General features: G+C 45.8%; 1 protein-coding gene across 6 annotated transcripts in view; it reads right to left on the bottom strand.

Annotated features, from left to right (window-relative positions):
- Window positions 1-326: 326 nt before the first annotated feature.
- The window catches only part of ST6GAL1 (ST6 beta-galactoside alpha-2,6-sialyltransferase 1), a 118,065-nt gene continuing 94,199 nt past the window's right edge, over window positions 327-24,192 (bottom strand). For all 6 annotated transcript variants that reach the window (XM_024564566.4, XM_053918203.2, XM_045199122.3 and 3 more), the window contains 4 exons: window positions 21,007-21,104; window positions 8,931-9,029; window positions 7,726-7,900; window positions 327-3,843 (listed from right to left, as the gene is read on the bottom strand). In XM_024564566.4, coding sequence (XP_024420334.2) covers window positions 3,602-3,843; window positions 7,726-7,900; window positions 8,931-9,029; window positions 21,007-21,104 — 614 coding nt within the window. In that variant the 3' untranslated portion in view covers window positions 327-3,601. The remainder of the gene's footprint in view (window positions 3,844-7,725; window positions 7,901-8,930; window positions 9,030-21,006; window positions 21,105-24,192) is intronic.

Raw genomic sequence — 24,192 nt, 5'->3', positions numbered from 1 at the left:
TCCAAACATTTAGGCTATTCTCTTAGGACATCATTTCTTTAAGGGTTTTAGGCTTTTGGAAACAAGGTAAGTGCTTTCCTTTTATTTTGCTTTCTCCCTAAGGTGCTACACAAACAACAGCTTAGTCATTTGAACCCAACAAAAGCAAAAGGAAGAAAAATCAATAAATCAGTCAATATTTCACAGATGCTATCCTGCCACATAAGTGAGCATCCCTTTTCCTGGAGTACTGCAGAGGAGCTAGTGGGGGAGGGTTTGGGGATTCAGGATTCCAGCGGTGTCCTCTCTGGAGATGAGAGTAGACAAGTAAGAAAAGAGGGACATGCTTTTTTAAAAAACAGACACATTTATTTTAAAATTTTACATAATCTTTGGGTAATTCAGAATTAGCTGAGGCATTTTTCGGAAGTTGCTGAGATTGATGTCTCAGCTCCACACAATGTCAATAGCTATTCGATTGGTGAAAGGATTGGAGGACCTGATGAGAAAGGATGAAGATAGGAGCCCTTAGAGACAGAGGCTTTCCTAATTTTTAAATTATCTATAACAAATATTAAACATCTTGACAGACCAACAGTATCTGCATTTTACCAGTTTCTATGTAGAACACAGAATCACACTTAAATTAATTTGATCCCTTATATTAATAACTAAAAGCTACCATCTACCCAGTGTAATCTCAGTGTCCACACCAACATCTACCCCTGCTGATGGAATGACACCTTCCTCTGCACTCCGTGTTCATGATTCAAAGATTGCAACGAGTGTGTCAAATAAGAATAAAAAGCAAGTCAGGAATTCATGGGCCCCAGGAGGCAGACAAGACTAGTTCCACACAGCATTTAGTGGCCCAAGCACTCCTTCCCCCATTCCCAAGCAGAATCAGGCCTGGGATGCAGGCAGGAAGGAGGAGGGTCATGTTCTGCCCCCTCCATTGCCTCGGATAGTTTCCTGAGTGGTCCAAACAAGACAGTTGTTGTCCCTCAATAGGACAGTTAATTCCCTAAGGACAGGGCCCCATCTCTGGCCTCCTTCAAAGCAGGGAGCTGACCAGGAGTGAGAATAGAGCAGGTCCTTATCAAGAGGAGGAAGGAAACTGCCATGTACTGAGCACCTGTTAGGTGCCAGGAACAGGGTCAGAGCAGGTGTTCCATGTGACCCTCACAATAGCCCTGTAAAATAGGCCCATCACACCCATTTTACAGACGTAGAAACAGGCTCAGACAGGTGAATTCGCCCATGGTGGCATAACTAGGAACAGGGGAACAGGGGAACTTCAGTTTGAAACCCCAGGGCTTCTTGCTCCAGGCTCTGTCCACTGCCTCCCAAAGCCCAGTGATTTGCAATGCAGGAGTACTCCAGCTTCCAGGTAGCTGGTCCAGAGTTCAAACAGTAGAAGCCCTTGAGCACAAGGGGCCAGCTTCCCAAGTCCAGAAGCCTGGGTCTAGGAGGCCTGGCTCTACAGCATGACTCAGTAATGTTGAGTGAGTCCTTTACCTCAGTGGTCCCCAATCTTTTTGGCACCAGAGACTGGTTTCATGGAAGACAATTTTTCCAGACTAGGCAGTGGGGATGGTTTTATAACCTCCACCAGATGCAGCTCAATTGTCACTTGCCACTCACTGATAGGGTTGTCATATGAGTCTGCAAGCAATTTATTATGCTCTCTGTGCAGTCAAACCTCTCTGCTAATGATAATCTGATTTTGAAGCTGCTCCCCAGCGCTAGCATCACTGCCTCAGCTCCACCTCAGATCGTCAGGCATTAGATTCTTTCAAGGAGCATGCAACCTAGATCCCTTATATGTGCAGTTCACAGTAGGGTCCGTGCTCCTGTGAGAATCTAATGCCACTGCTGATCTGACAGGACACAGAGCTCAGGTGGCAATGTGAGTGATGGGGAGCGGCTGTAAATACAGATGAAGCTTTACCTGCTCCCTGCCACTCACCTCCTGCTGTGTGGCCTGGTTCCTAACAGGCCACGGACTGATATCAGTCCATGGCCTAGGGGTGGGGGACCCCCGCTCTACGTTCTCCACACCAGGCACTGGAGCAGTCCAGGATGGTTCTCCACCAGGGGGCGCGGATGAGCAAGCCATCTAGAAAGCCTGTCTGCAGTGGGGAGGAGGGGCTTCAGCTGTGAGGCTCTATCCCCAGCTCGTGGAGATAGACCTGGCGTGTGGTAGCGCCTCTCCAAACACTAGACAGGCAGAAGGCAAGGCCATCTGATCCACATTGTGAGAATTAGTCATAGTCTCTAAGGTTCTGACCTCTGAGAGCGACTTAAGTTCTGGGAAGCCCCATCCCCACTCCCTGAGAGACCTTTCACAGAAGGCCCATGAAGGTCAAAGAAATTGGGTCATGATACTTTTAGGGAGAAAATGCTTAGAAGTAATCTGGGAGGGGAAATACCACTTTAAAGGGAAAACCCATGATGGCAGTTAGGGGGAGATATGGGAGTGGGCATTAAAAAGGAAGAGGTGGACACAGTGTGCAAATCCAGCTAGTAGGACAGGGTCAGGGCTGACCAAGCTGAGCCTGGAAGAATCAGGGTTTTGGCAACATTCTTGTCTGGAATCTGCCATGGGTCTGCGCCCACTCCCTCAGACATGGATTGGGGTTTTCATCGAAAACTAATTTGAGCCTGTAAATTCAGGCAGACCTTAGAGAATAAATATGCATAATCAAGGCAGGAAGGAAACCACAACTCAAATGACTCCAAGAAAATCTGTTTGGCATGTTTCTCTTCTTCCTCTAAAGCCCGCGACCTCAGTGCTCCATGACCTTAGCTCTGTGAAGCCCCCTGTGGCCCAAAGACACAGGAAGTGTGTGCCCCTCCTCTCCGGGTGCACCCGCAGACCGCACAGTAAGCCCACCTCTCTACAGGGCCCCGGAGCACTGAGCTCACTGCATCCCACCTGTCTGTCACTCTCACTGAACTGAGAGCAACTTGAGCATGGGGACTGTATGTTTCTGTCCCCCCATCTCCATGTGGAAAGGAATGTGAGTTCACCAAGACCTTTTGCACATATGCACCCAGGCTAAGGACCAGCCAAACCAGCCTGCATGATGGGAACACAGGATCGCAGACCTTAGGAGCATCTCTGTTCTGGAGGAACCGAGCCAATGTTTCCTACACCCTGTACCACTTACTTGCCTCCCTTTCCCCAGAGCCAGCCTTTACCAGGCACAATCATAACTTGGAATAATTTGTTTAAAGCCTGAAATCAATGTCTAGGTGCAGATTTCAAGCAATTCAGAGTGCTGGTTTGTGAGAATAACACCCTTCAGGCAGAGAAAACAGCCCAGCTTTGGCAGCCCTGGTAGGAAAGGTGGGTCTTGCATTTACCCGTGTGGAAGGAGGGGAGGACTGTCTGGAAAGAGTGCTGGGTGTGTGTGTACATGTGTGGCAGGAGGCTCTGGGCTCACACACGTCTATGGCTATAGGGCAGACTGGACCTGGTTCCTGAAGCACAGGGCCCTTGCTGACAGAAGGCCTGGAGTGCAAGGAGCAGGCAGGGATTGTTCAGGAACATGGTCTCCCCAGGCCCAGGGTGGCCAAGAGGGGGGCTGTAAAATGCCCGATGAAGGGCGAGGGCGCCTCAGCAGTGAATGCTCCGGAAACCAGGCAGTGTGGCTTTCCCAAGCAGGTAGATGTCCTCGTCTTTGCCCAGGTTGAGGTACTTCACCATATTCTTCTCAAAGAGGAGCGGGTGGTAGGCGCCCATTGTGCAGGCGCTGTCGAAGAACTTCTGGTAGTAGTGGCACACGTCAGTCTTGCGCTTGGATGGGAGGAACTCATAAATATCCACCTGGTCACACAACGTCATCATGAGGATGATACCTGGGGAGGGGAGCAGAGGTAAGTCAGTCCTGCCTGACAACCCATCCCGCACCTCAGAGCTCATGGCCCGAAATGTGGGGAGACGTCTATCTGGAGTTTCAAGTTATTACTATGATTCCAACCTGAGTTCTCTGGTAAGCGAAACTGGCAGGCTGTTCCTTGCGCATTACTGAGCCGGATACACCTTTGTAACCCCAGCACATAGGCCAAGACCTGGTGCATGGTAGGCTCTCCCTAAACACTAGCAGACTGAAGGACTCCATCCATCAGTCAATGAATTTACCAATGTGAATAAGCTGTATGAAGAGAGAGGACAAGGCGACGGAGAAAACAGTACTGAAGCAGGGTGCAGAGCTAGAGGTTCCCCCCAAATGGAGAAGTCCCCCACAAACCTGGCTTGGGGGATGGGAAAGCTTACCACACTTGTGCAAGAAGCAGGAAGCCCCATGAGAGGCAGGAGCCTCCGTGAGACATAGGAAGTTCAGGTGAGTATTTAAACTAAGTGCAGGCAGTCACCCTCTCTCTTGGTCGTGCGGGTTGAAAGGGTGCATTTTGGACCAAGAGCTGGAGAACATGGTGGCAGGGATGATGACGATGTTGGGAAGTGCAGATCCTGCCTAGCCAAGCACGGATTACTGGGAGAAGCCAGAAATGCTGACCTGAGACTGGGGGGATGTTAAGCTTCGGACTACTTTTTTTTTTTTTCCCTGAAAGAAGGTACCTCTGACCGGCATATTCTGAAACTGGCCTGATTTGGCAAAAGGGAGGCAGGAGTGTGTGTGCATTCGTGGGTGTTTTAAAGGGAGTGGGACTTAATGGCAGAATTCCGCCATTATTCCAAATCTGTATAACTTTCAAATAAACAATGCCTTTCCTTTTCACCAAACTCTGGCATTGGGAGTCATGCTTCTTCTTGGTGGCAGGCAATCAGGCCCACACATCTGTTTCAGAACTGCATAGGCGGGGGTTCTGTAGCAGTACCATCACCCATACATAATACTGTTTAGCACTTGTATATCCCAGAGGAACCTCTTAGATGGTGCTATTTGGGAAAGGTGTTTCTTATTGTACTTGCAGGAAACGGTGTGGAGAGGAAGACTGTTCTTTCCTCAGCTGGGAGGAGGGACATTGGAGCAGGGGCACACCATGGTCTGTGTTGATGGGCTCTGCTCACTCAGGCAGGAGACTGGAGCCAAGGGGGTGGGGTCAGGTGGATGCTCTCTGGGAGACGGTGTAGATGCTGAGATGCAAACCAACAACAGGCAGGAGATTGTTGCTACCACCCACACTTGTCCCCACCTAGCTCAGTCATCTTGTGCAGGACAAGTCCTTTTCTGGGCCTCAGGTACATCATCTGCCCCAAGAGGGTGATCTACCTACTCCTCCCACCATGTGGGCTATTGTTAGGATGCAATAAGTTCATGGCTCCCCTTTTGTCAACCATAAATATCCCACTAACAGCAACACAATGAACTGCTAGCAGTGACTTTGTTCCAGAAGAATCAGATATGGGGAGATACTCCCTCCTAACTCCCTCCCTCGGCCCTCTGGCTTCCCCTGGTCCAACGAGGGAGGAAAGACACCTCTGCGACTAGGAGAGTGTAGGCACAGCAGGGATGCTTCTGGACATGACAGTATAGAACACTTCCTATGACCCAGGGCTCCAGGAAACCTCCTGGAGGGAGCACTGGGGTGGGGCCTAGCAGGGGCTGTGGCTGTGAGGGCTGGGTGAGAAGGGAGGACTGCTGGTGGATAGAGGGGGTGGGGGTGCGGGGGTCCCAAGGCAGGGCAGTAGAGTGATGAGAAAATAAGTTCCCCATGATGCTTTCCCGACTATTTCTGCTCTAAAGGACTCCAGGATGAGCCCCAGATGCAGCCACCTAAAGGTTGAAGAGAAAAATATGAAGATGTGAAATGGGAAGAGGGCCCATCTCTTTCTCTAAGGAGTACCTCTGATATTAAACATGTATTTGGTTGGTTACTCAGGGAACATTTACCAAAGGGCTATCTTGGACCAGGACACAGGAAGGATGAGTCATCCACAGTCCCCACCCTGAGGGAGGTTTTGGTCTCATGGGGTAGGAGTCACAGTCCCCACCCTGAGGGAGTTTGCATTTTAATAAGGGAAGTGGATGGGCAGATTACACAATGGTGAGTGGTTGGCGCCATCAGGAGAAAGTGGTCCATGCAGGGGCCCAGAGGACAGAGCTGCCCTTCCTGTGCATAGCCTAGAACCTCACAGACACTGCCGATGGTCCAGTCAAATTTAAAGTGAAAAGGAGGGAGGGCAGACATTCCACAAGGGCCAAGAGGACTAGAGAAAATCCAAGAAGAAAGTGTGTAGCTAGCATTCAGGGCCTTCTGTACTCTGACCCCAGGCCACCTCCCATCAGCTTTCGTCAGGGCTCCCAAACCCGGTTAAGCCTCACTGCTCATTCTATCAGGGCCACAGCTAGGAGTCCACTGGGGTGAACAGTTTTTTGAAATTTTGAACAAAGGATTATTGATTCTTTACTCTCAGATTTCAATATGGCTCAGCATGATGTTATTACTGATCCTCTCTTTATTTAAAATTTTGATATTTCATTCCTAACACTTTTATTAATTGTGATTTTAAAAAATATATACTATATTAAGTTCTATCTTATTACTGAACATTTTGGCACCCCTTTCAGTTGCAGCCTGACCCAGCCCTGCTCCTCCCATGTTCCCACCTCCCCTCTTGTCTGTGCTTCCTTCTACTCCATCTCCACTTGCCAAATCCGCCCTTCTTGCCAGCCTCACCCAAATCCACTCCTCCACAACCCTCTCGGACTGTCCCCCTAGATGGGGCCCTCTCTCCTGTGGCACAAAGTGGTTGCCCCCTGCTGGCACAAATTGAATGTTGTCTCAGACTGACACTCTAAAGAAAAAGTGTTGGGCAGGATAAACAGTAAACCAAGGCAGGGAGGAGGAGGGAGACATGTTCCACCCACTCACTCAGCAGTCCTAAGCCTGGTCTGATAATATCGCCAGGGGTTCCGAACATCACAGGAAACACCGTGCTAATAAGGGAGGTGGGGAGCCCTTGACACTCTATGTATCATTTCTACTATCAGGGAAAGAAAGCCTTTGAAACTGTGTATTCATCCCAAGGCCTAGAAGGGGGAAGAAGAGTGGCTCAATGGTGTCCAAAGAAAAAGCCCATAAAACAACTTTGGTTAACTGCCTGCCTCTGGTCACTATCTGTTTTACAAGGGAGTCCCTAGTGCTTACAGAAAGAGCCCATAAATAACTTTAGGTAACTGCCTCAACTTTAATTAACTGCCTCCTGTCACGTACCTATTTTCCAACAAGATGAACAAATGGGGTTTGAAGCAAGATAAGGATTCGGGCTAACAGACTCCACATATACCTAAGTTTGGGTAGTCACATCCCCCTGGGAAAGCTGGCACCACCTTTACCTGTCAATCAATATGTAACTTCTTCACCCCCATCCTGTCAGCTATTTAAGTCCTCAGAACAAAGGACCTGATGTTCTTACTGTCCTTACCTTGCCATGCCCTGAACCTATGTCTTTTACCACCTCCCACCATAGCTGGGCCCATTCTCTTCCATGAAAATATATCACCAGTAAACCCTGCTTGCACACTAATAGACTTGCTGATCTGTAATTCTTTACTGCATTGGCAAGAAAAACCGAGTTTCTCCCATCACAAAAAGATTCTCTTATTAATTTCTGTATCTTAGCTAGAACTTGCCACAGTGTATGAACCCAGCAAAAACTTATCAACTGTCTGGTGAATGAACAAATGAATGAATGAATGAATGAGTGAGACCCCAAAGAAAGCTAACCCCTCCTGGAAACAAACATGAGAGGTCTTTCCCCAGATGTGGACTCACCGAGCATCCCAGAGGATGGGGGATTTGGCTGAATCTCCTCTGTGGAGATTTCCTGAATGACGTCCCACAGCTGCCAAGGCATCTGGGGTCTGAGGATGTAAAAGGGCTGATCAGGATGCAGTTTACGATAGCTCTTGTAGTTATCAAAGAATCTGTAGTCGGGATTCTGGTACCACTGAAAAAGAAGGAAATGGTCATAGGAGAGAAATGGGCCAGTGCCCCTGCTGCCCCCAGGCAGTCGTCCTTGTCTGAGGACACTGAAGGGAGGTCGAGAAGCACAAGACAGAATCCAGAGACACAGCCCCTTCCTAGGAACATATTCCAGACCTCTTCCACATCACACATCACAGCCCTCACGTGACAGCAGGGGGACCCACCATGTAGCCTATGCTCACAGGGAATTTTGAGCTTGGTGGCCCTGGGACACCTTCAGGCTTTAAGATCACAGAATCTGGGAATGATATCAGTGCAGAAAGGGGTCCTTGGCACCATCCCACTCTCATTTTTAAAGGGGTAAAAACTGGGATGCAACTTGTCAAAACTGTGGGTTCAGAGTCTTTGTCCTGACCCAGAAAAATTACAGTTTTAAGCTAGAACAGCGCAAAACCATAGAAACTGAGGTAGAGAGGGTGCAAAGGATCATCAGAGCCTGTCAGATATTGCTAGGTCCTAAGTCCACACTTCAAAGTTCAGTGTCCCGGGACCAGTTCTCTTTGTCCTCCCTAAAGCCACTCTCCTGTGGCCACTGCAGCCCACATCAGAGAGCCAGGCCATCCACCCTGCATGACAAACAGTGAGAGGGCCATTCCGGAGAGGCTGAGAGTCCAGCAGGCCTGAATCTCCCGTCTTCTTCCCTGAACGAGTTGATGTTACAGATCTGGCCCTTTGCTCAGGAAATCAAGTCCTGGAGCAGGTGACTTTCCATCTCCATACTCCAGTTTCCTTACGTGTAAAATGGGACTGACCGCACTTCTACCTACTTCCTCACATTGTTATAGGAGCAAAGTGAGAATTCTGGAAACTGGAAGTGTGGGACAGGGACACTTCTGAACTGCCAGTGCAGATGAAGTAGGGTGCCCTAAAACTGAAACAGCCAGTCCTCAGGGATGGCCCAGGTCAGCCATGACTTGAAAAACCCAGGGACTCAGGAAAAGCTACAGGCAGACAGGAGACTCAATCACTGTTTCTAAAGGACACCCACTTACCTTTGGGATATCTGAATGGTAAAGAGATGGGTCCCACACAATTAGGATTCCTTCATTGTACAAACTGTTTTTGAGGAAGTGCTCTTCTGTGGTGATCAACTGCAAGAAGAAACAGACGAGCTGTCACTTGGACATTTACACTGTTTGATTTGGAACACATCACAAGGACCACCTGAGGCCTCAAAGCCCCGTGAGGTTCCTAAGTTTTCTTGCAGCACTTAACTCAGAGAGAAGAAGGCAAAGGTGCTGGCACTATGTGGCCCTGAAAGGGCATTTTGTCATTATCAATGACCATAAAGAAGAAGGTTCCACTCAGATTTTGAGATTACTGGGGCAAGGGTACAGTGAAAATGGCTTGCATACAGTTATACCTCATTAGGGGGCAAAGAGGGTGAGGTTTAAAGTCAGAATCTCATATCATCAAAATAATCTCTGGAAACCCTTTTAATTGCTTATAAGTCCAGTACACAGTATTTGTACATCATGATGGAGGCAGACATAGCACCTCTCAGGAGTCCAACACAGCCAACGATCTCCGCAGCGTCGGAGCAGGTGGCTGTGCCTGTGGTAGAGCACCAAACGAAGCCATCAGCGTGTGTGCAGGCACCATGGTACATGCAAAAGCATGCACCTCTAAACGTGAGAATCTCACCAGGCTGGTGAGATGCTCGTGCGTAACCTGCTGGAGACCACCCACAGCTCCTCTCCTCCCCTGCGTTCCTGGGCTCCCAGGCTGGCCTGTATGCAGTAGTTAAACCCAGCTGGGCAAAATGTGACTCTCATAAGACTCCCAAGACAACTGCCAAATCAATTTTGCAAAGTGTATTAACATCCTTAAAAAAATAGTATGTATGCCCTTTGACTCAATAATTTCACATTTTTGGCATTTATCCTAAGAGTATCTAAATTCGAGGGGAAAGTCTTGCACAGAAATATTAATTAAATTACTTACCAACTTAAGAAAAATCTGGTGGCAGCAGGTGAAAGATACTAGAATTGGATACAGAAAGACCTGAGCCCTTTTCTCGGCTTTGCCGCAAACTTATCTGGTGACCGTAAGTAAGTCAGGTAATCTCCCTCAGCCTTCATAGTCATCAGATGGGGTACAGGAGTGAATGAGAAAGACAGAAATAGGGCCCCAAAAATTTACAGTGAGAGAAGCCAGGTCCCTCTTATGAACTCCAAAACTGATATATGACATCAGCTGACATTCACCTTAAAAAGCAGGTAGGACATGAGGTTGCCTGGGTAGAATCTGAGAGGAACAAATAACAGAATTCAAATCAACCAAGCCTGGTGATTTATAGCACTCAAGAGGATTAGAGATAACTGGGATTTTTAAAAAAATGTCTCCTTCTAGAAGCCATAGCTCCTCTCCAACAATTTCTTAGGATAAAAAGCAGGAGGCCAGGGGCAGCAACTTCTGGCACCCTGAGACTTTCCCAGGATCTGTGGCTCCACTGTCCTCAGAAATCTCAAGAGACAGGCACAAAATTTTCTCCTTTCCAATAAAGGATAATAAACAGCAATGATGACAACAGATATAATTTAATGGCACTTATTCCAAGCCAGATATTTCCATATATTATCTCCGTTCATTTTCACAACAGCCCCAGGAGGCAATTTATAAATAAGGAAATAGAGATGTAAGTAACTTCCTCAAGCCAAGCTAGCAAGTAAGCTGGGGAGTCTGAATTTGAGCCCTTTTGACTGGAACCAGAGTCCACAATTCTAATCGACACAGAGCACTGCCTCATACAAGGAGGGTGGGATGGGACACCCATGGCTCCTTAAGGAAATAGCAAAGAAAACATGTGATGAGGGATATGAAAGTGTCATGAGAATTTTGCTTTTTGTCTGACTTGTAGTGTGTCACAGCTGAAGATCCCTGAGGGACTAAATCCAAATCCACCATTTTCTGATGGGTACACTGAGGCCCGGAGAGAAGAGAGACTATTGAGGCTTCAAAGTAAGTTTGAGGCAGAGCCAGGACCAGAGGTCAGCTCCTACCAAAGGTCTTTCTGTTCCCACAGGGCTACATTCATAAACCACAAGATGTTAAAACAAGCCAGCACACTGTCAGGACCTGGGCTACCCCAGTTCTCACTGTACCCAAAGGGGAAACGATCATTCACTTGGGCTACTTGAGGCAAATGGAAACATAATTCATAAAACTGAGAAAAAGGTAAAGATAAATGCTAGTATTACCCAGAAGGAGAAATAGAAAGTGGCCAGGGCTGGGATCTGGTGGATGAAAGGGGGAGAAGCCAACAGGTACCCCTCGATCTTAAATAGACATGACTCTGAACTTACCACATTAATTCTGGCAACCCTTAATTCTGGCAGTTCCTTTGAGGAACTCTGAGTCTCAAAGAGAGTTCCTCGGAAGAACAAAAAAGCCTCAAAACTGCTCAGGGATTTGGGAGACTATTTTGAGTCTCACTCACTGTGGTCTTAGGTGGGTCACTCCCACTCTCCAGGCTTCAGGTGCCTTATTTATAGGACACTACCATCCTAGCCAGGTGACCAGCTGTGCCCAGAGAACATCTCAGTCTGTCTTTTTTTTTTTTTAATGCAGCGGAAGGGACTTGGAGAGAATAAAGTGCCTCTCAAATGCACCTGTACTTACCCGTGGGCCAAAACTGGCCTGAGTTCAGGGAACCCTGAGTTCCTTATGATGAGGGGAGTTAAGTCATTGCCAGAGCAAGGGATCCCCAGGGAACCCCTGCCAGGAAAAGGCTACACCAGGGAGATGGAGTGTTGCTATTTAAGGTTTCAAGTAACCCTTCCAGTCATGAAGTATAAAATGCTCACTGGAAAAAGTTAGAAAATACAAGAATATATGCACACATCTATCTATCTATCTATATATATATGTATGTATGTATGAAAAGAAGAAAATTATGACCACCCACAATTACATTCTTCAGATATTAACACTATGAATATGTTGGCCTTTTTCTCTCTTATGGACTGAATTGTGTCCCCTGACCCCCAAATTCTTATGTTAAAGCCCTAACCCCAATGTGACTATGTTGGAGATTGGGTCTTCAGGGAGGTAATTAAGGTTAAATGACATCATAAGGATGAGGCCCTTAGACTCATAAGACCGATGTCTTTCTAAGATAAGGAAGAGACACCAGAGAGCTCTCTCTCTCCCTATGCACACAGAAGGAAGGTCATGTGAAGACACAGACAGAAGGCAACTATTCATGAGCCAGAAAGATATTTCGACTTTGACAGCATCTTGATCTTATACTTCTGGACCCCAGAACTATGAGTAAACAAATCTCTGTTGTTGAAGCCACTCCATCTGTGGCATTTCGTTACAGCAGGCTTAGGAAACGAATACACCCTCCGTGTGTGTGTGTGTGTGTGTGTGTGTGTAGACATTGTTATATCTTAACTATAGTCCAGACTTAGTGGTTTTGTTAAACTCCCGCAACAAACCAGGTCAATGTCTTCTCATTTATTCCTCACAATATTTCTAAGCCTTAAACAGGCACGAAAAGGAAACTCTAAGAGGTTATGCAATTGCCCAATATCACACAATGAGGTAGGGATGGAGCTGGGATGCAATTATCAACGTCTGTCTGATCTTTTCCCACTGCACTAGGCAACCTTCATTCAAAAATGCTAAGTGACGAGAAAACAAGGTGTGTGCTCTGGCTACCAGATTTAAATTTGCAGGAGTTGAAAAGTGAGTCAGTACTATAGGAAGCCAGACAAAAGGGGGTCAGGGTCTTGAGTAGAGATTAAAATTATATGGGAACTCTGAGACTTGAGAGAAGACCTGACCATTATAAACTGGACATGAGATGCTCTCACAGAGAGAAGAGCACCGCAAATTGAAGCCCCCCACAAACTCCCAAGGACAAGGGCCTGTAATTCTACTAGGTGTCACAGAAAGTTGTCAACAGAACTAAAAAGTATTAGAGGAAGTAAATGCTGGAAAGCACCTAATGTCCAAGCAAAAGAAATTGATGGAGTAATCTACGAAATTTATCCACAAAGGAGTATAATTAGGTTACAATAAAGAATGGGATTTCTATGAACTGACGCGATTTCCAGGAGACACTAGAAAAAAAGAAGAGTGTACACAATGTAGTCCACTATATTTTGTGTAAGAAATAAGAGGACTTTAAATACAACAACTTGTCTTTACAAACAGAAGCACAACAGGGTAAGTTGGCTTCCTACAAACGTGGGGGTGGTGCAGGGTGGTTCTATACCTTTTGGGTAGTTTGGAATTTTGGAAGCATGTTAATAGTCTGTGTATTTTAAAAGGAGGAATGAAAAGAAAAATCTAAAACTGAAACAAGCTGTGGCTGATGTGGCCCCATGGATTGAGTGCCGGCCTGCAAGCTGACAGGTCACCACGTTGGTTCCCAGTCAGGGCACACGCCTGGATTGTGGGTCAGGTCCCCGGTTGGGGGTGAGAGGCAACTGATCGATGTTTCTCTTCCTCTGTTTCTCCCCCCCTTTCCCTCTCTCCAAAAATAAATAAAATGTCTTTAAAAAATAAAACGGAAACAAAATGAATACAATTGCATTTCAAATGAATCCAGTAATTTTGGTGAAGAGACACAGAAGGGCTCATCCCGGCACCTTGGGTGCATATAATTTGACTATGTAACCTCAGTCTTGGGCAGAGTGCGGAGAACTCCGAACAAATCCTGAACTCTCTTCAGCAGGTTTGTTTTACATAGAGATTTGCAAAGCAATTTACAAACTATTTTAGATGTATAACAGATTTGAGCAAATAGATGAATGTGCTGAGGTTGGTTAGAAGCAGGATTCTCACTGTGAAAGAAGGGAGACTATAAATGTAGAATGGGGAAGGCAAGACATACCTTTACGTGGACAGAGTTAATTTGCAGATTTCACTTTGAGACTGCCATTTCTTAAAGAGGCGCATTTACATGTATCTACATAGATGCACACACACACACAGGTATGTGTAAATGAATGAGAACACGTGGATATGTATTATGTATGTAGAGGGGGGGGGTGTGTGTACATGCATATAATTCCTAGCTCTACCTGCAAAAAGGGCCAAAAAGCAGACACCTTAGTAGGCAGAACACACTTATGGCCCAGATAATTGGTTCCTATACCATTTTTTCAAGGAACCAGGGCTCCCTGGAAAACATTATAAATCCCAGAGGTAGGGTAGAATACTATGGAGAAATAAAACTATCCTGTATCTCTCAGGGCTCCTGAAAACAGCCCTAGACTCCTGAAACTCTTCATCTACCATGAGAATAAAATCTGTAGTTATTTGCCTGGTTAATTGCTCTGTTCTGATTCAAAACATAATAAAACTTTTCCTATCTCCCCAAGAAACCAAATGCTTATAGCCCACACTATCTCTACAGGTTAATAGAGAAATATTCCAAGAGTCCAGGAGGAAAGAGGCCCAGGAGCTTGGAAACATCTCTAGGTGAGTTCATGTGCCAAAGGGCTGGAGTAAGAAGGGGATGCTCTCAGGAGGAGAATAGGATAGTTACCTCCTGCCTTTCATAAATGGTGGGGTGAGGAGGGGATCACTTATTTGTTGTCCCTTGTATCTGAGGGCTGTCTGGAAGAAGTTCAGCCATTGTTAATATAATGAGAATGGTTTGTGTGACATCAATGTAACCTGGCAGCCAAGGAGAGTGGACTGGAATGTGCATGTGTGAACAATGACAACTTTACTATACTAGTCAGTGGGGGCAGTAGACGCCATTGAGTGAGCATGTGTACTGTGTGGCCGTCACATTCAAAATGACTGAGCGAGTAGAACAACAAATCTGCATCAAGTTTTGCATTAAGCTTGAACATTCCTCCACAGAAATTATTGGGATGATTTAGAAGGCCATGGGTAACTGGTGATTGGCAGCTTTATCATGACAACATGCTTGCTCATGCAGAGTTTTTTGTGAAACATCAAATCACCCAGGTGTCTCAGCCCACCTACAACACAGATCTGGCACCCTGTGACTTCTGGTTTATCCCAAAGCTAAAATCACCTTTGAAAGGGGAAGGATTTCAGACCATCAGTGAGATTCAGGGAAATATGATGGGGCAGCTGATGGTGATTGGGAGAACTGCGTGAGGTCCAAAGGTGCCTACTTTGACGGGAGCTGAGGCATCACTGCCCTATGTACAATGTTTCTTGTATCTTGTACCTTCTTCAGTAAATGTCTCTATTTTTCATAGTACAGGGCTGGATACTTCTTGGACAGGCCTCGTATAGGCACAATGTTGCACAGCAGATCTTTAGAATTAATGCACCTTCCATAACTGAAACTCCACACCCATTGAACAATTCCCCATCTCTCCCTCACCCCAGCCCCTAGCAACCACCATTCAATATGTGTTCCTATAGAATATTACTCAGCCTCAAAAAAGAAGGAAATTCTAATGTATACAACATGGATGAACCTGGAGGACATTATGCTAAATTAAATAAGCTAGACACAGGACAAATACTGCATGATTCCACTTACATGAGGGATTTGAAATAGTCCAACCCACAGAAGAAGAGCACACACTGCTTTTGCACTGTGCCTTTAATGACTTGGTGTGTGTGTAGGTGGGGGAAGAACAGGGTATCTTTTCTCTTCAACTAAATGGAAGCTCTTTGCCTTCTCTGGCTCTTCCCCCATACCAGGCAGGGTCTTATGGGAGTTTATTTGCTTGACTGAATGGAATATGGGCGCTGGCTGCACACCCGATGAATGGGCCACACAAGGAAAAGACTGAGAGCAGCTCTGACACGTTAAAAAATCACTTTTGACCCAGAGCTTTGAAATAAGCTGAGTCTAGTATCAAGTCACAGCTCCTTCTCTGGTTTCAAAAAATATCAGCCACCTGGACTGTGTCTGTTGGCCAAAATCAAGAAACCGTAGAACTCATGATCATGATATGATACCCATCATGTCTAAAGTTCAGCTCCTGAATCATGATGCTAAAGTACTGTATCAAGGGGATTCTATCAAAATTACCCAGCTCACCTTTGCAGTGTTTAGATCTGCTATTGATAGAAACCACCCACCACCACCACCTATCCAGACTGTCTGTCAACATTTTGAGAAGGAAATTTCGGAGCTTAAAAGAAAACTGAGGGGATTTAAAGTGCTTCTGGCAAACAAAGCGAGACCCAAATCCACAGCTATCACATGCTCTCTACAGTACCCAAAGCAACTCAACATAGATTCTTGTTTTATTATTAAATGTATTGGGGCGACGTTGATTCCTAGCGCTGTATAAATGTCAGGTGCACAATTTTACAGTGTAACACCTGTGCGAAGAGGTGATGGGGGTCAAACAGTGTGTGCTGATGGCGTTGGACTGGTCCTCAGGTGGTGAGCACACATAAGCTGCGAGCCTCGGTGCTTTCGTTTAAGAGAATGGTTGATAATCACACCTCCATGGTTCTCATGAAGATAAGACGTGTGTGGCCCTTAGACTGTAGAAGTGTTTAATAAGTAGCAACAGCTATTATCTCCCCCATTAACTGGTCTGAGGATGTCTGGTTCAGTCAATACACACTATGCACAGGACCTAGGTTTTCTCTCTCCAACCCGTACGAGAGCTTCCAAAAAAGCCACTGGGTCTTCTTGTCTCACTCTCTCTTCCCTCAAGGCCACTGGGCACAACAGGGGCTCAGCTGAGTTTCAAGAAACCTTCTTACACTTAAGTCAGAATTGAATTTATTTAAAGACACATTTAGCCGCATATGGTTTTCCTGTTGACTCTCCTAACAACATGTGACACATACATGCCTGAATAGGTCTGCTGAAACTTCACAGTATGAGACCAATCTCTGTAAAAAGCTACCTTCTCAATAACAAAACCACCTTTTTGTTTTCCGTTGCCTGGTCTCAGCCCAGATGCACAAAATGCTCTCCCGTGCCATGAGAGGGAGGTGGGGTGCTGAACGGACTCGAGCCCAGCCCCTGTCAGAAGACAGCTGCTGTCTGGGGGGCCTCTCCACGTGGGAAGAGAATGAGCCGCTCGCTGGCAGAATTTACCAAAGCAACAGCTATTCCATCAGTGACTTCTGGGTGCCAGCTGCTTTTTGTGTGCAATGGTGGGACTCACTTTGCTCATTCACAGAAACAGACACAGAATAGCTGGGGTAACCAACGAGACAAAAGACAGAGAAGCTAGACAATGAGAAAGGGAAATGATAGAAAGCTGTCAGTCACAGATCAGTATCACAAGAAGCATTTTCATGGAGCTGCCTGTGACAAAAGTGTTAAAGGAACGGCCCACAGGTGTTGTGCCACTAAGGAAGGAGAGGAAAGAGGGTTGGCATGCCTGAGGACAGGGAAAGGCTTTCCTGAGAGTGGGTACTGTGGTCACGCTCTCCTGGGCCCTGGCAGAGGGAACACAGCACTCTGGCAGTGCAGGAAAAGTGCTGTGCCCGTGGCAAAACTGCGCACTGTCTACAGCACACACTTTCTCTTGCTCAGCTTCTGATTCCATGGGAGCTGTTTTACAACTCTGTACACTGCAGCCAACTATAGATAAGCTTATTCAATTTTGCCCAGTAGTTTCATGGATGGCCCCCTCTTCCTTCCCACCGAAGAGGAAAAAAGTTTCATTCCTCTATTCAGAATTTGTGCTGTTTTGACTTTTCCTCTGAACTGGTTAGAAAATCTGTCTGGTTCTCTCATGTGAATAAACTAGATTGCTTAATCCACCATGCTCATTGTTATATCTACATGACATTACATTTTTCCTAAAAATTATCCTTTAACAGATGTCCTATCTCCCCTCTGCTGGGTACCTTCCAAGTGGCCCCAAGCCAGCTGACTTTCCCTGCTGAAATGCAAGGGGCCCCTTTGCCTGGGATTGGAAGGCACAGTGATTTCCCAACAGACACAGGCAAGCTTCACCATCCTTTACAGAGCACTTGCTGCTGCGTACCAGCCTCAGTGAAATGCTCCGTGCGTAGTACCCTGATTTGATCCTACAAAGACCCTGCATGGTAACTGTTCTTATCCCCTTTACAAACAAGGGAACTGAGGCTCAGAAAGATGAAGCAACTTGCTCCAGTTACTCACGTAGGAAGTGGGGAGGGAGGAATTTGATCAAAGTCTGTCTGAATTCCCAGGCAACCTTACCTCGTCTTTAAATAAAGTTCCAGAATCTTTGTAGGATGGAGATTTAGCTCCTCACTAAACACCACGAGATGCCCAAGATTGGAGAGAATTCCCAGAACTCCTCCACACTCCCTCTCTTTATTGCCAATGCCTACTAATCATATCACCCCTGATTGAACAGAGCTTGACCTCTCTCTGAATTCATGCTCTCCAACCTCAGCATGGCCAGCATGGCCTAGAAACCCTACTCCATTCTACTGGTTTACTCCTTCCTCCACTCTCCCCAAAGACAATTTCAAACTTTTTCGCTTAAACCTCCCCAACTAAAACCTCTCTCCCCCTCAGCCTCCCTCCAACAGAGCCTCACATCCCACTTTGCAGAGACAACAGAAGCCCTTCCAGGCTTCCACTGCAAACTGCCCCAGCTACACCTCTCCCATCCTTCTTCCTTCGGACTCCATCTTGCTGGGGTTAATCCTGGGCAGAGCTTTTGACCAAGCCCCTCCACCCCTTCACTTGCTTATCTCCTCTTTTTAATATATTCAGTTTCTCCTCACTGAGTCCATTTTTTTTATTGTGGTAAAATATACATAAAGTGTGCCATTGTCACCATTTTTAAGTATATGGCTCAGTGGCATTAAGTACAGTCACATCGTTGTACAGCCAGCACCACCATCCATTTCCGAGCTTTTCATCTCCCCCCACTGAAACTCTGTGCCCACTAAACAATAACCCCTCCCTCCCGCCAAGGCCTGCTTTCTGTGTGTTTGCATTGGCCACCCTCGGAACCTTACAGAAGTGGAATCATACAGTATTTACCCTCTTGTGACTGCCTTCCCATCAACTGTTAAACACCCTCAATTCCCTCCACTCTAAAAATAACAAAATCTGGCCCTGGGTCCCTTAACTGTCTAGAATGATTGCCCAATTTCTCTCCTGCCCTTCAGAGCCAGACGCCATCTTTTTTTTTTTAAGTAACTTTTATTTATTTATTTTTATTTACTCTTACTGTATTGTATTTTTTTTCCATTACCATTTAGTTCCCTTATGCCCCTTCTCCTCTGCAATCACCACACCGTTGTCTATGTCCATGAGTCCTTTTTCCCTTTTGTTCAATCCCTCCACCCAGTAACCCTGCCCCCTGACAGCTAGTCAGCTGTCATCCTGCTCTCCATCTATGAGTCGTCCCCATTTTCCTTGGTAATTCAGTTTGTTCATTAGATTCCACATATGGGTGGAATCATGTTACTTGCCTTTCTCTAACTTGCTTGTTTCACTCAGCATAACGTTCTCCAGGTCCACCCACACCGGAGCCAGACTTCTTTAAAGACCTATCCACAATTTCCTTCTCCACTCACTCCTGCCACTCAGTCCTCCAAACACCCCCAGCTGGCTATTGGCTGGCCTCAGCACTCTCCCAAAGAGCTGTTGCTAAGGCCACCAGTGGCCTCCATTTTGCTAAAGAGAGAACAATGCTTTTCAATCTTTACGTCAACTGGTCTCTCAGCAGCATCTGACAGTGCTCTGTCTTCATTCCCTGCAGAGGACTGGTCCTCACCCCTCTCTAGACTCTCTCTCGTGCTCTCATTCAGTCCCGCTGCTTCATTGCCACACAGATATAGATGATTCATAAACTCTCATATCCTGTCTAGACCTTTCCATGGAACTCCAGTCCCATTTATACAACTGCCTACTTGCCACCTCTTCACGGATATCTAAAAGGCAGCTCAGATCAACCTTGACCAGAACCACATTTTTGATCCTTACCCTCCTCTTTGACCCGAGCCCTCACAACCCAAAACATCTTCAATACTTCTGATCTAAGGGACTTCTAGCCAGCCAGTTACACAGACCAGAAACCCATTATAGCTGTGGCTGCTCTTCCTTCACCTCCCACATCCAATCCAACACTAAAGCCTGTTGATTGGACATACCAAATAGCTCCCAAATCCAGTCTTTTCTCAAATTCACCTTCATTTCTACTCTGGTGCGACTACCAGCATTTCTAGTCGAGCGTCCTCCAAGAGCCTCCAAAGTGTGTATCTCTACCCACTGTAAGATTTCTGATCAGATGGAAGCCAGAGATGTTTACAAAATCCAAGTCCAACAACATGGATGGATATTGAGAATATCATACTGAGCAAAATGTCAGATGCAAAAGTCAAGACCCTATGATTTGATTTCAGTCATATGTGGGATATAACACTGAAAGCACCAAACAAGCAGACAAGACAAACAAACAAAACTCAGAGACACAGACTAAACAGTATGGGTGGTTACCGGAGGTAAAGGGGGTAGAAAAGGGTAAAGGGGATCAAAAAAATGGAGATGGAAGATTTAACTTTGGGTGTTGAACACACAATGCAATATGCAGATGATATATTATAGATCGTGTACTGAAACATATATAATTTTATTAACCAATGTCATCCCAATAAATTTAACAGAATTAAAATACTCAAATGCGGCACCATGGCTTGGCACCTTCTTACTGTCAACCTCATCTCTCGGCACACACCCACCTCCCACCCCACACATACCCATTTTCTCCTAGGTCCTAGGCTCCCTTCCACATGGCCTACCTACGCTGTGGCTTCTTCTTGAAAAGCTCTTATCCTTCCCCTTTCTGTCTTTTCCTTCTCCTCCTACACAGCTAGGTATCACCTCCTCCTGACTTCCTCGATTATGGAAAATTTCCTTCTTATGGGTTCTGGCAGCACCTTGACCCTCCCCTTTACAGCACTCTCTTACAATTTTAAATGTCTTCATGTGACTATTTGATTGTGTCTGTTAGCAACATGAGAACAGGGCCAAGTCTGCTTTGCTCACCGCTGTATCCTCCACATCCATCTCAGGGTCTGCACTTGTAAATATTCGAGCAGCTGACATTTACTGACATATGTGCCAGGTTCTTAGTGCTTTGCATGGATTTTTTTCACTTATCCCTCAAAACAACTCTATCTGCACAGAAGAAATTTTACCTGAGAGTTCATCAGGCGAATGGTGGTTTTTGTGCCCACATCCTGTTGGAAGTTGGCTGTAGGCGCCCCATTAAACCTCAGGACTGCATCATGATCATCTGTAAACCACAAGGAAACAAGAAGTAATGAGTACCAGCAATCTGTAAAAACAGAGAAGTCATGGAGGGAAGGGGGGAGGGGCTAGAGCATGTTATTTTATAAGCTTTATTCCATCGTGGTCTACAGGAAGAAATTATCACATTTGTATGATGTAATTGGATAAGTTCATAGACAGAGGTGACCACCTGTCTGCCTGGCCACTGCAAGGGCTCAAGCGGTCCATATCATGGTGTTCCTGAAATCCTTTCAGTAATACCAGTATGCCTACATATGGCAGAATCATGATTCCATTTACCAATGGAGCAAAACCAAATACTCTCTTGGTATATAACCAAGGGGTCCTACTTCTATCACTGTCAAAAAAATGAAGATACTACCATAAGGTTGGTCTAACTTATGAATGCAAAGCACCCCATAGCACTCTTAAAAGCTTGCAGTGCTCAGCAATGGGAGGGATTCACTATGGCAACCAAGACCACCCTCCAGGGGATCCACTTAGGAACCTGAAGCCCAGGTATTGTCAAAAACCTGGTGGTGGCAGAGATGGGACAAAAGGTCATCAAGCTAAACTAAACCTCATATTTTCTACTTAAAGAGCTCTTTGTCAGAAACAATGTCCTAAATCCAGCCAAAATCAAACAGACCATCTTACAAAATCTACTCACTCACTCCCTGGCTTCAGTCCATGCAGCTGTTTAAGCAGAGTTTGGAAGACCTGGAGATGTTTACTGGTATTGACCAATTCGACGGGGGAAGGAACTGATGACTTTTAAGATCCATCCCAACCCCAAGCCTCCGTGATGCTGTGAGAGTTCATCCCAACCATACTTGATCAAGAAAGTTTGGGTTCACCACTGACATCTACACAGAGATGGAGCTCAGCCCAACCCTCTATGGTTTTATTTTTGCATGTGGGTTTATTTTGGAAGGTTCTTCATCCACAAAGGTAGCATCAAGAGAAAGGGGGTGGAGTGGGCATTTGGCTCACAACAAGATGATCTGAAAGGAGAATACCCACAAAATTAAGGAATTAAAGCCTCCTTCTTTATTTCAATTCTAACCTGTATACGAAACCTCAGGAATCTAGACATCTCTTTCAAAAGAACAACCTTATGCTCAATCTTTGGACAAAATCTTATAAAAAACATGTGCATAGTCCATACTATCAGTTTACAGGGCAGGCACACTGAACTTCAAATAGAAGAAGTACATCTTTACACAACTCAGATTGCAATAAGTTTTGTCAGAATCAGCCCTGATTTCACAAGTGACCAGTAGCAATCACACTAGAAATGCAAACCATTGGAAATTTCACTTAGTCAATTGTCCTATTTCACAGGTAAATAAATTATTTATCTGAGGGTCCCAATAGGAAAGAAAGACATGCTCAAATGAAGTACTAATCTAGAGTTGAATAAAAGGACTATTTAGAAAGTTGTAGGTAGAGTTTAAGGAAATCAGCAAAGAATGGAGTGACACCAGTGTTAGTGACAGCAAGAGGCCATTACAACCCCCGCAGCTAAGGTGGCAACAGGAACAGACCACCTGTCGCGAACTGTGGACTTTAGGAAAATACAGCTACTATTAATGCCTACCCGCCAGAAAGGAATCAATACCCCAACCTCTCTTTCCTTCTTCCTACTGACTTCTAGGCTCTGAGGGGGAAAGGGAGACAGCAAGGGCTATTTGAAAAGGGCTGAGGCTGTCAGTCCACGGAAAGAAGCAGCCTGTGGTTACTATGCCAGGAAAAACCTGGGGACAGGGAGCCCCACCTCACTCTCCTTCTTCTTCTCAGCTTCACACCAGTGACTATTGTCCAGTCCCCAGTAAACACCAGAGGGGCAAGGAAGCTCACAGCACCAACTTTCAATTTTCCAGGGCACAGAGTCAGATAGAAAAAGAGAGAGTGGATTTAGAAGGGCAAGAGAACCCCCAGCACAGGCGGCTGAGAATAGGTCCTCAGCATCCATCATAACAAAGGGGGATTTTTTGTTCATCCAACAAATACTAATTAAGTACCTACTCCACCAGGCACAGTTCTAGGTGATGCAGACAATGGATATGGGCAAGAAGGACAAGGTCGTTGGCCATGGAGATCTCGTAATAGTGCCAGGAGAGAAACAGTAAAGAAGCACAACAACCTATACTCAGGATAACTACTCACTGTAATTAATACCATGACACAAATAACCTGAGCTGTGTAACCGAGACCCTGCTGAATCTCCGTTAGATAGGGCAGCGATTTTCAACCGTGTGCTGCAAGAATATTTAAAACATGCAATACCTGGCTATTTCAGGGGCACAGACCTCTTTTCCCTTAGGTTGTCAAATAAAAAAATTACAGCAGTCAACACAACAATGGTCTTCCACTGTGAATGAATCAAAATTGTACCTATTTTTTTGTCAGATTGGCAAAAAATATATTTTTTGGTGTGCTGCAGAATTTTAGTAATTAGTTTATGTGTCCCATGAGATAAAAAAGGTTGAAAATTGGTGAGCTAGGATGATGATTCAGGGAATGCCTCTGAGCTGGCACCCAAAGGGTGGCCAGGGCCGGAAAGGGCCCAGGGAAGCACATTTCAACCAGAGGACACGAGAGTGTCAAGACCCAAAGAAGGCAAGGACTTGGCTAGAGACGAGTTAGTGAGAGGAAGAAGAATAAAAGATGAAGTTAAGGAGGTTGGCAGGAACCAGGTCACGCAGGATGCGGAGGCCAGGTAGAAAGTTTGGATTTGATTCTAAGGGAAAAAACATCAATCATAGATGACAACTTCAAAACAGGCTAATAAACTAGTCTATAAGGAAAGGGAACAGGATCCTTGTTGCCAAGCTTCCCTTTGCTACTTAAGGCTTAAGAGCTTTAAAACTCAAACAGGACATCAGGAAATCACTAAGAGAAATCCATTGCTACCAGGATGCCAGCAAACAAGCCTCGCAGGGGACGAAGGCTATAGAAAACAGATGCCACCACTTCTCTTTAACTTAGCATTAGAGAGCAGAAAAAGATGCAAATTAGCAAAGGAAAATTCACTACTATATATGGACAGGACATAACTGCATGCCTAGAAGATTCAACAGAATCAGCTC

Source organism: Desmodus rotundus, chromosome 2 (genome assembly GCF_022682495.2).
Source record: "Desmodus rotundus isolate HL8 chromosome 2, HLdesRot8A.1, whole genome shotgun sequence".
Taxonomy (NCBI): domain Eukaryota; kingdom Metazoa; phylum Chordata; class Mammalia; order Chiroptera; family Phyllostomidae; genus Desmodus; species Desmodus rotundus.
The sequence above is the reverse complement of the archived record's forward strand: the minus strand, read 5'-3'. Positions and strand labels throughout refer to the sequence as shown.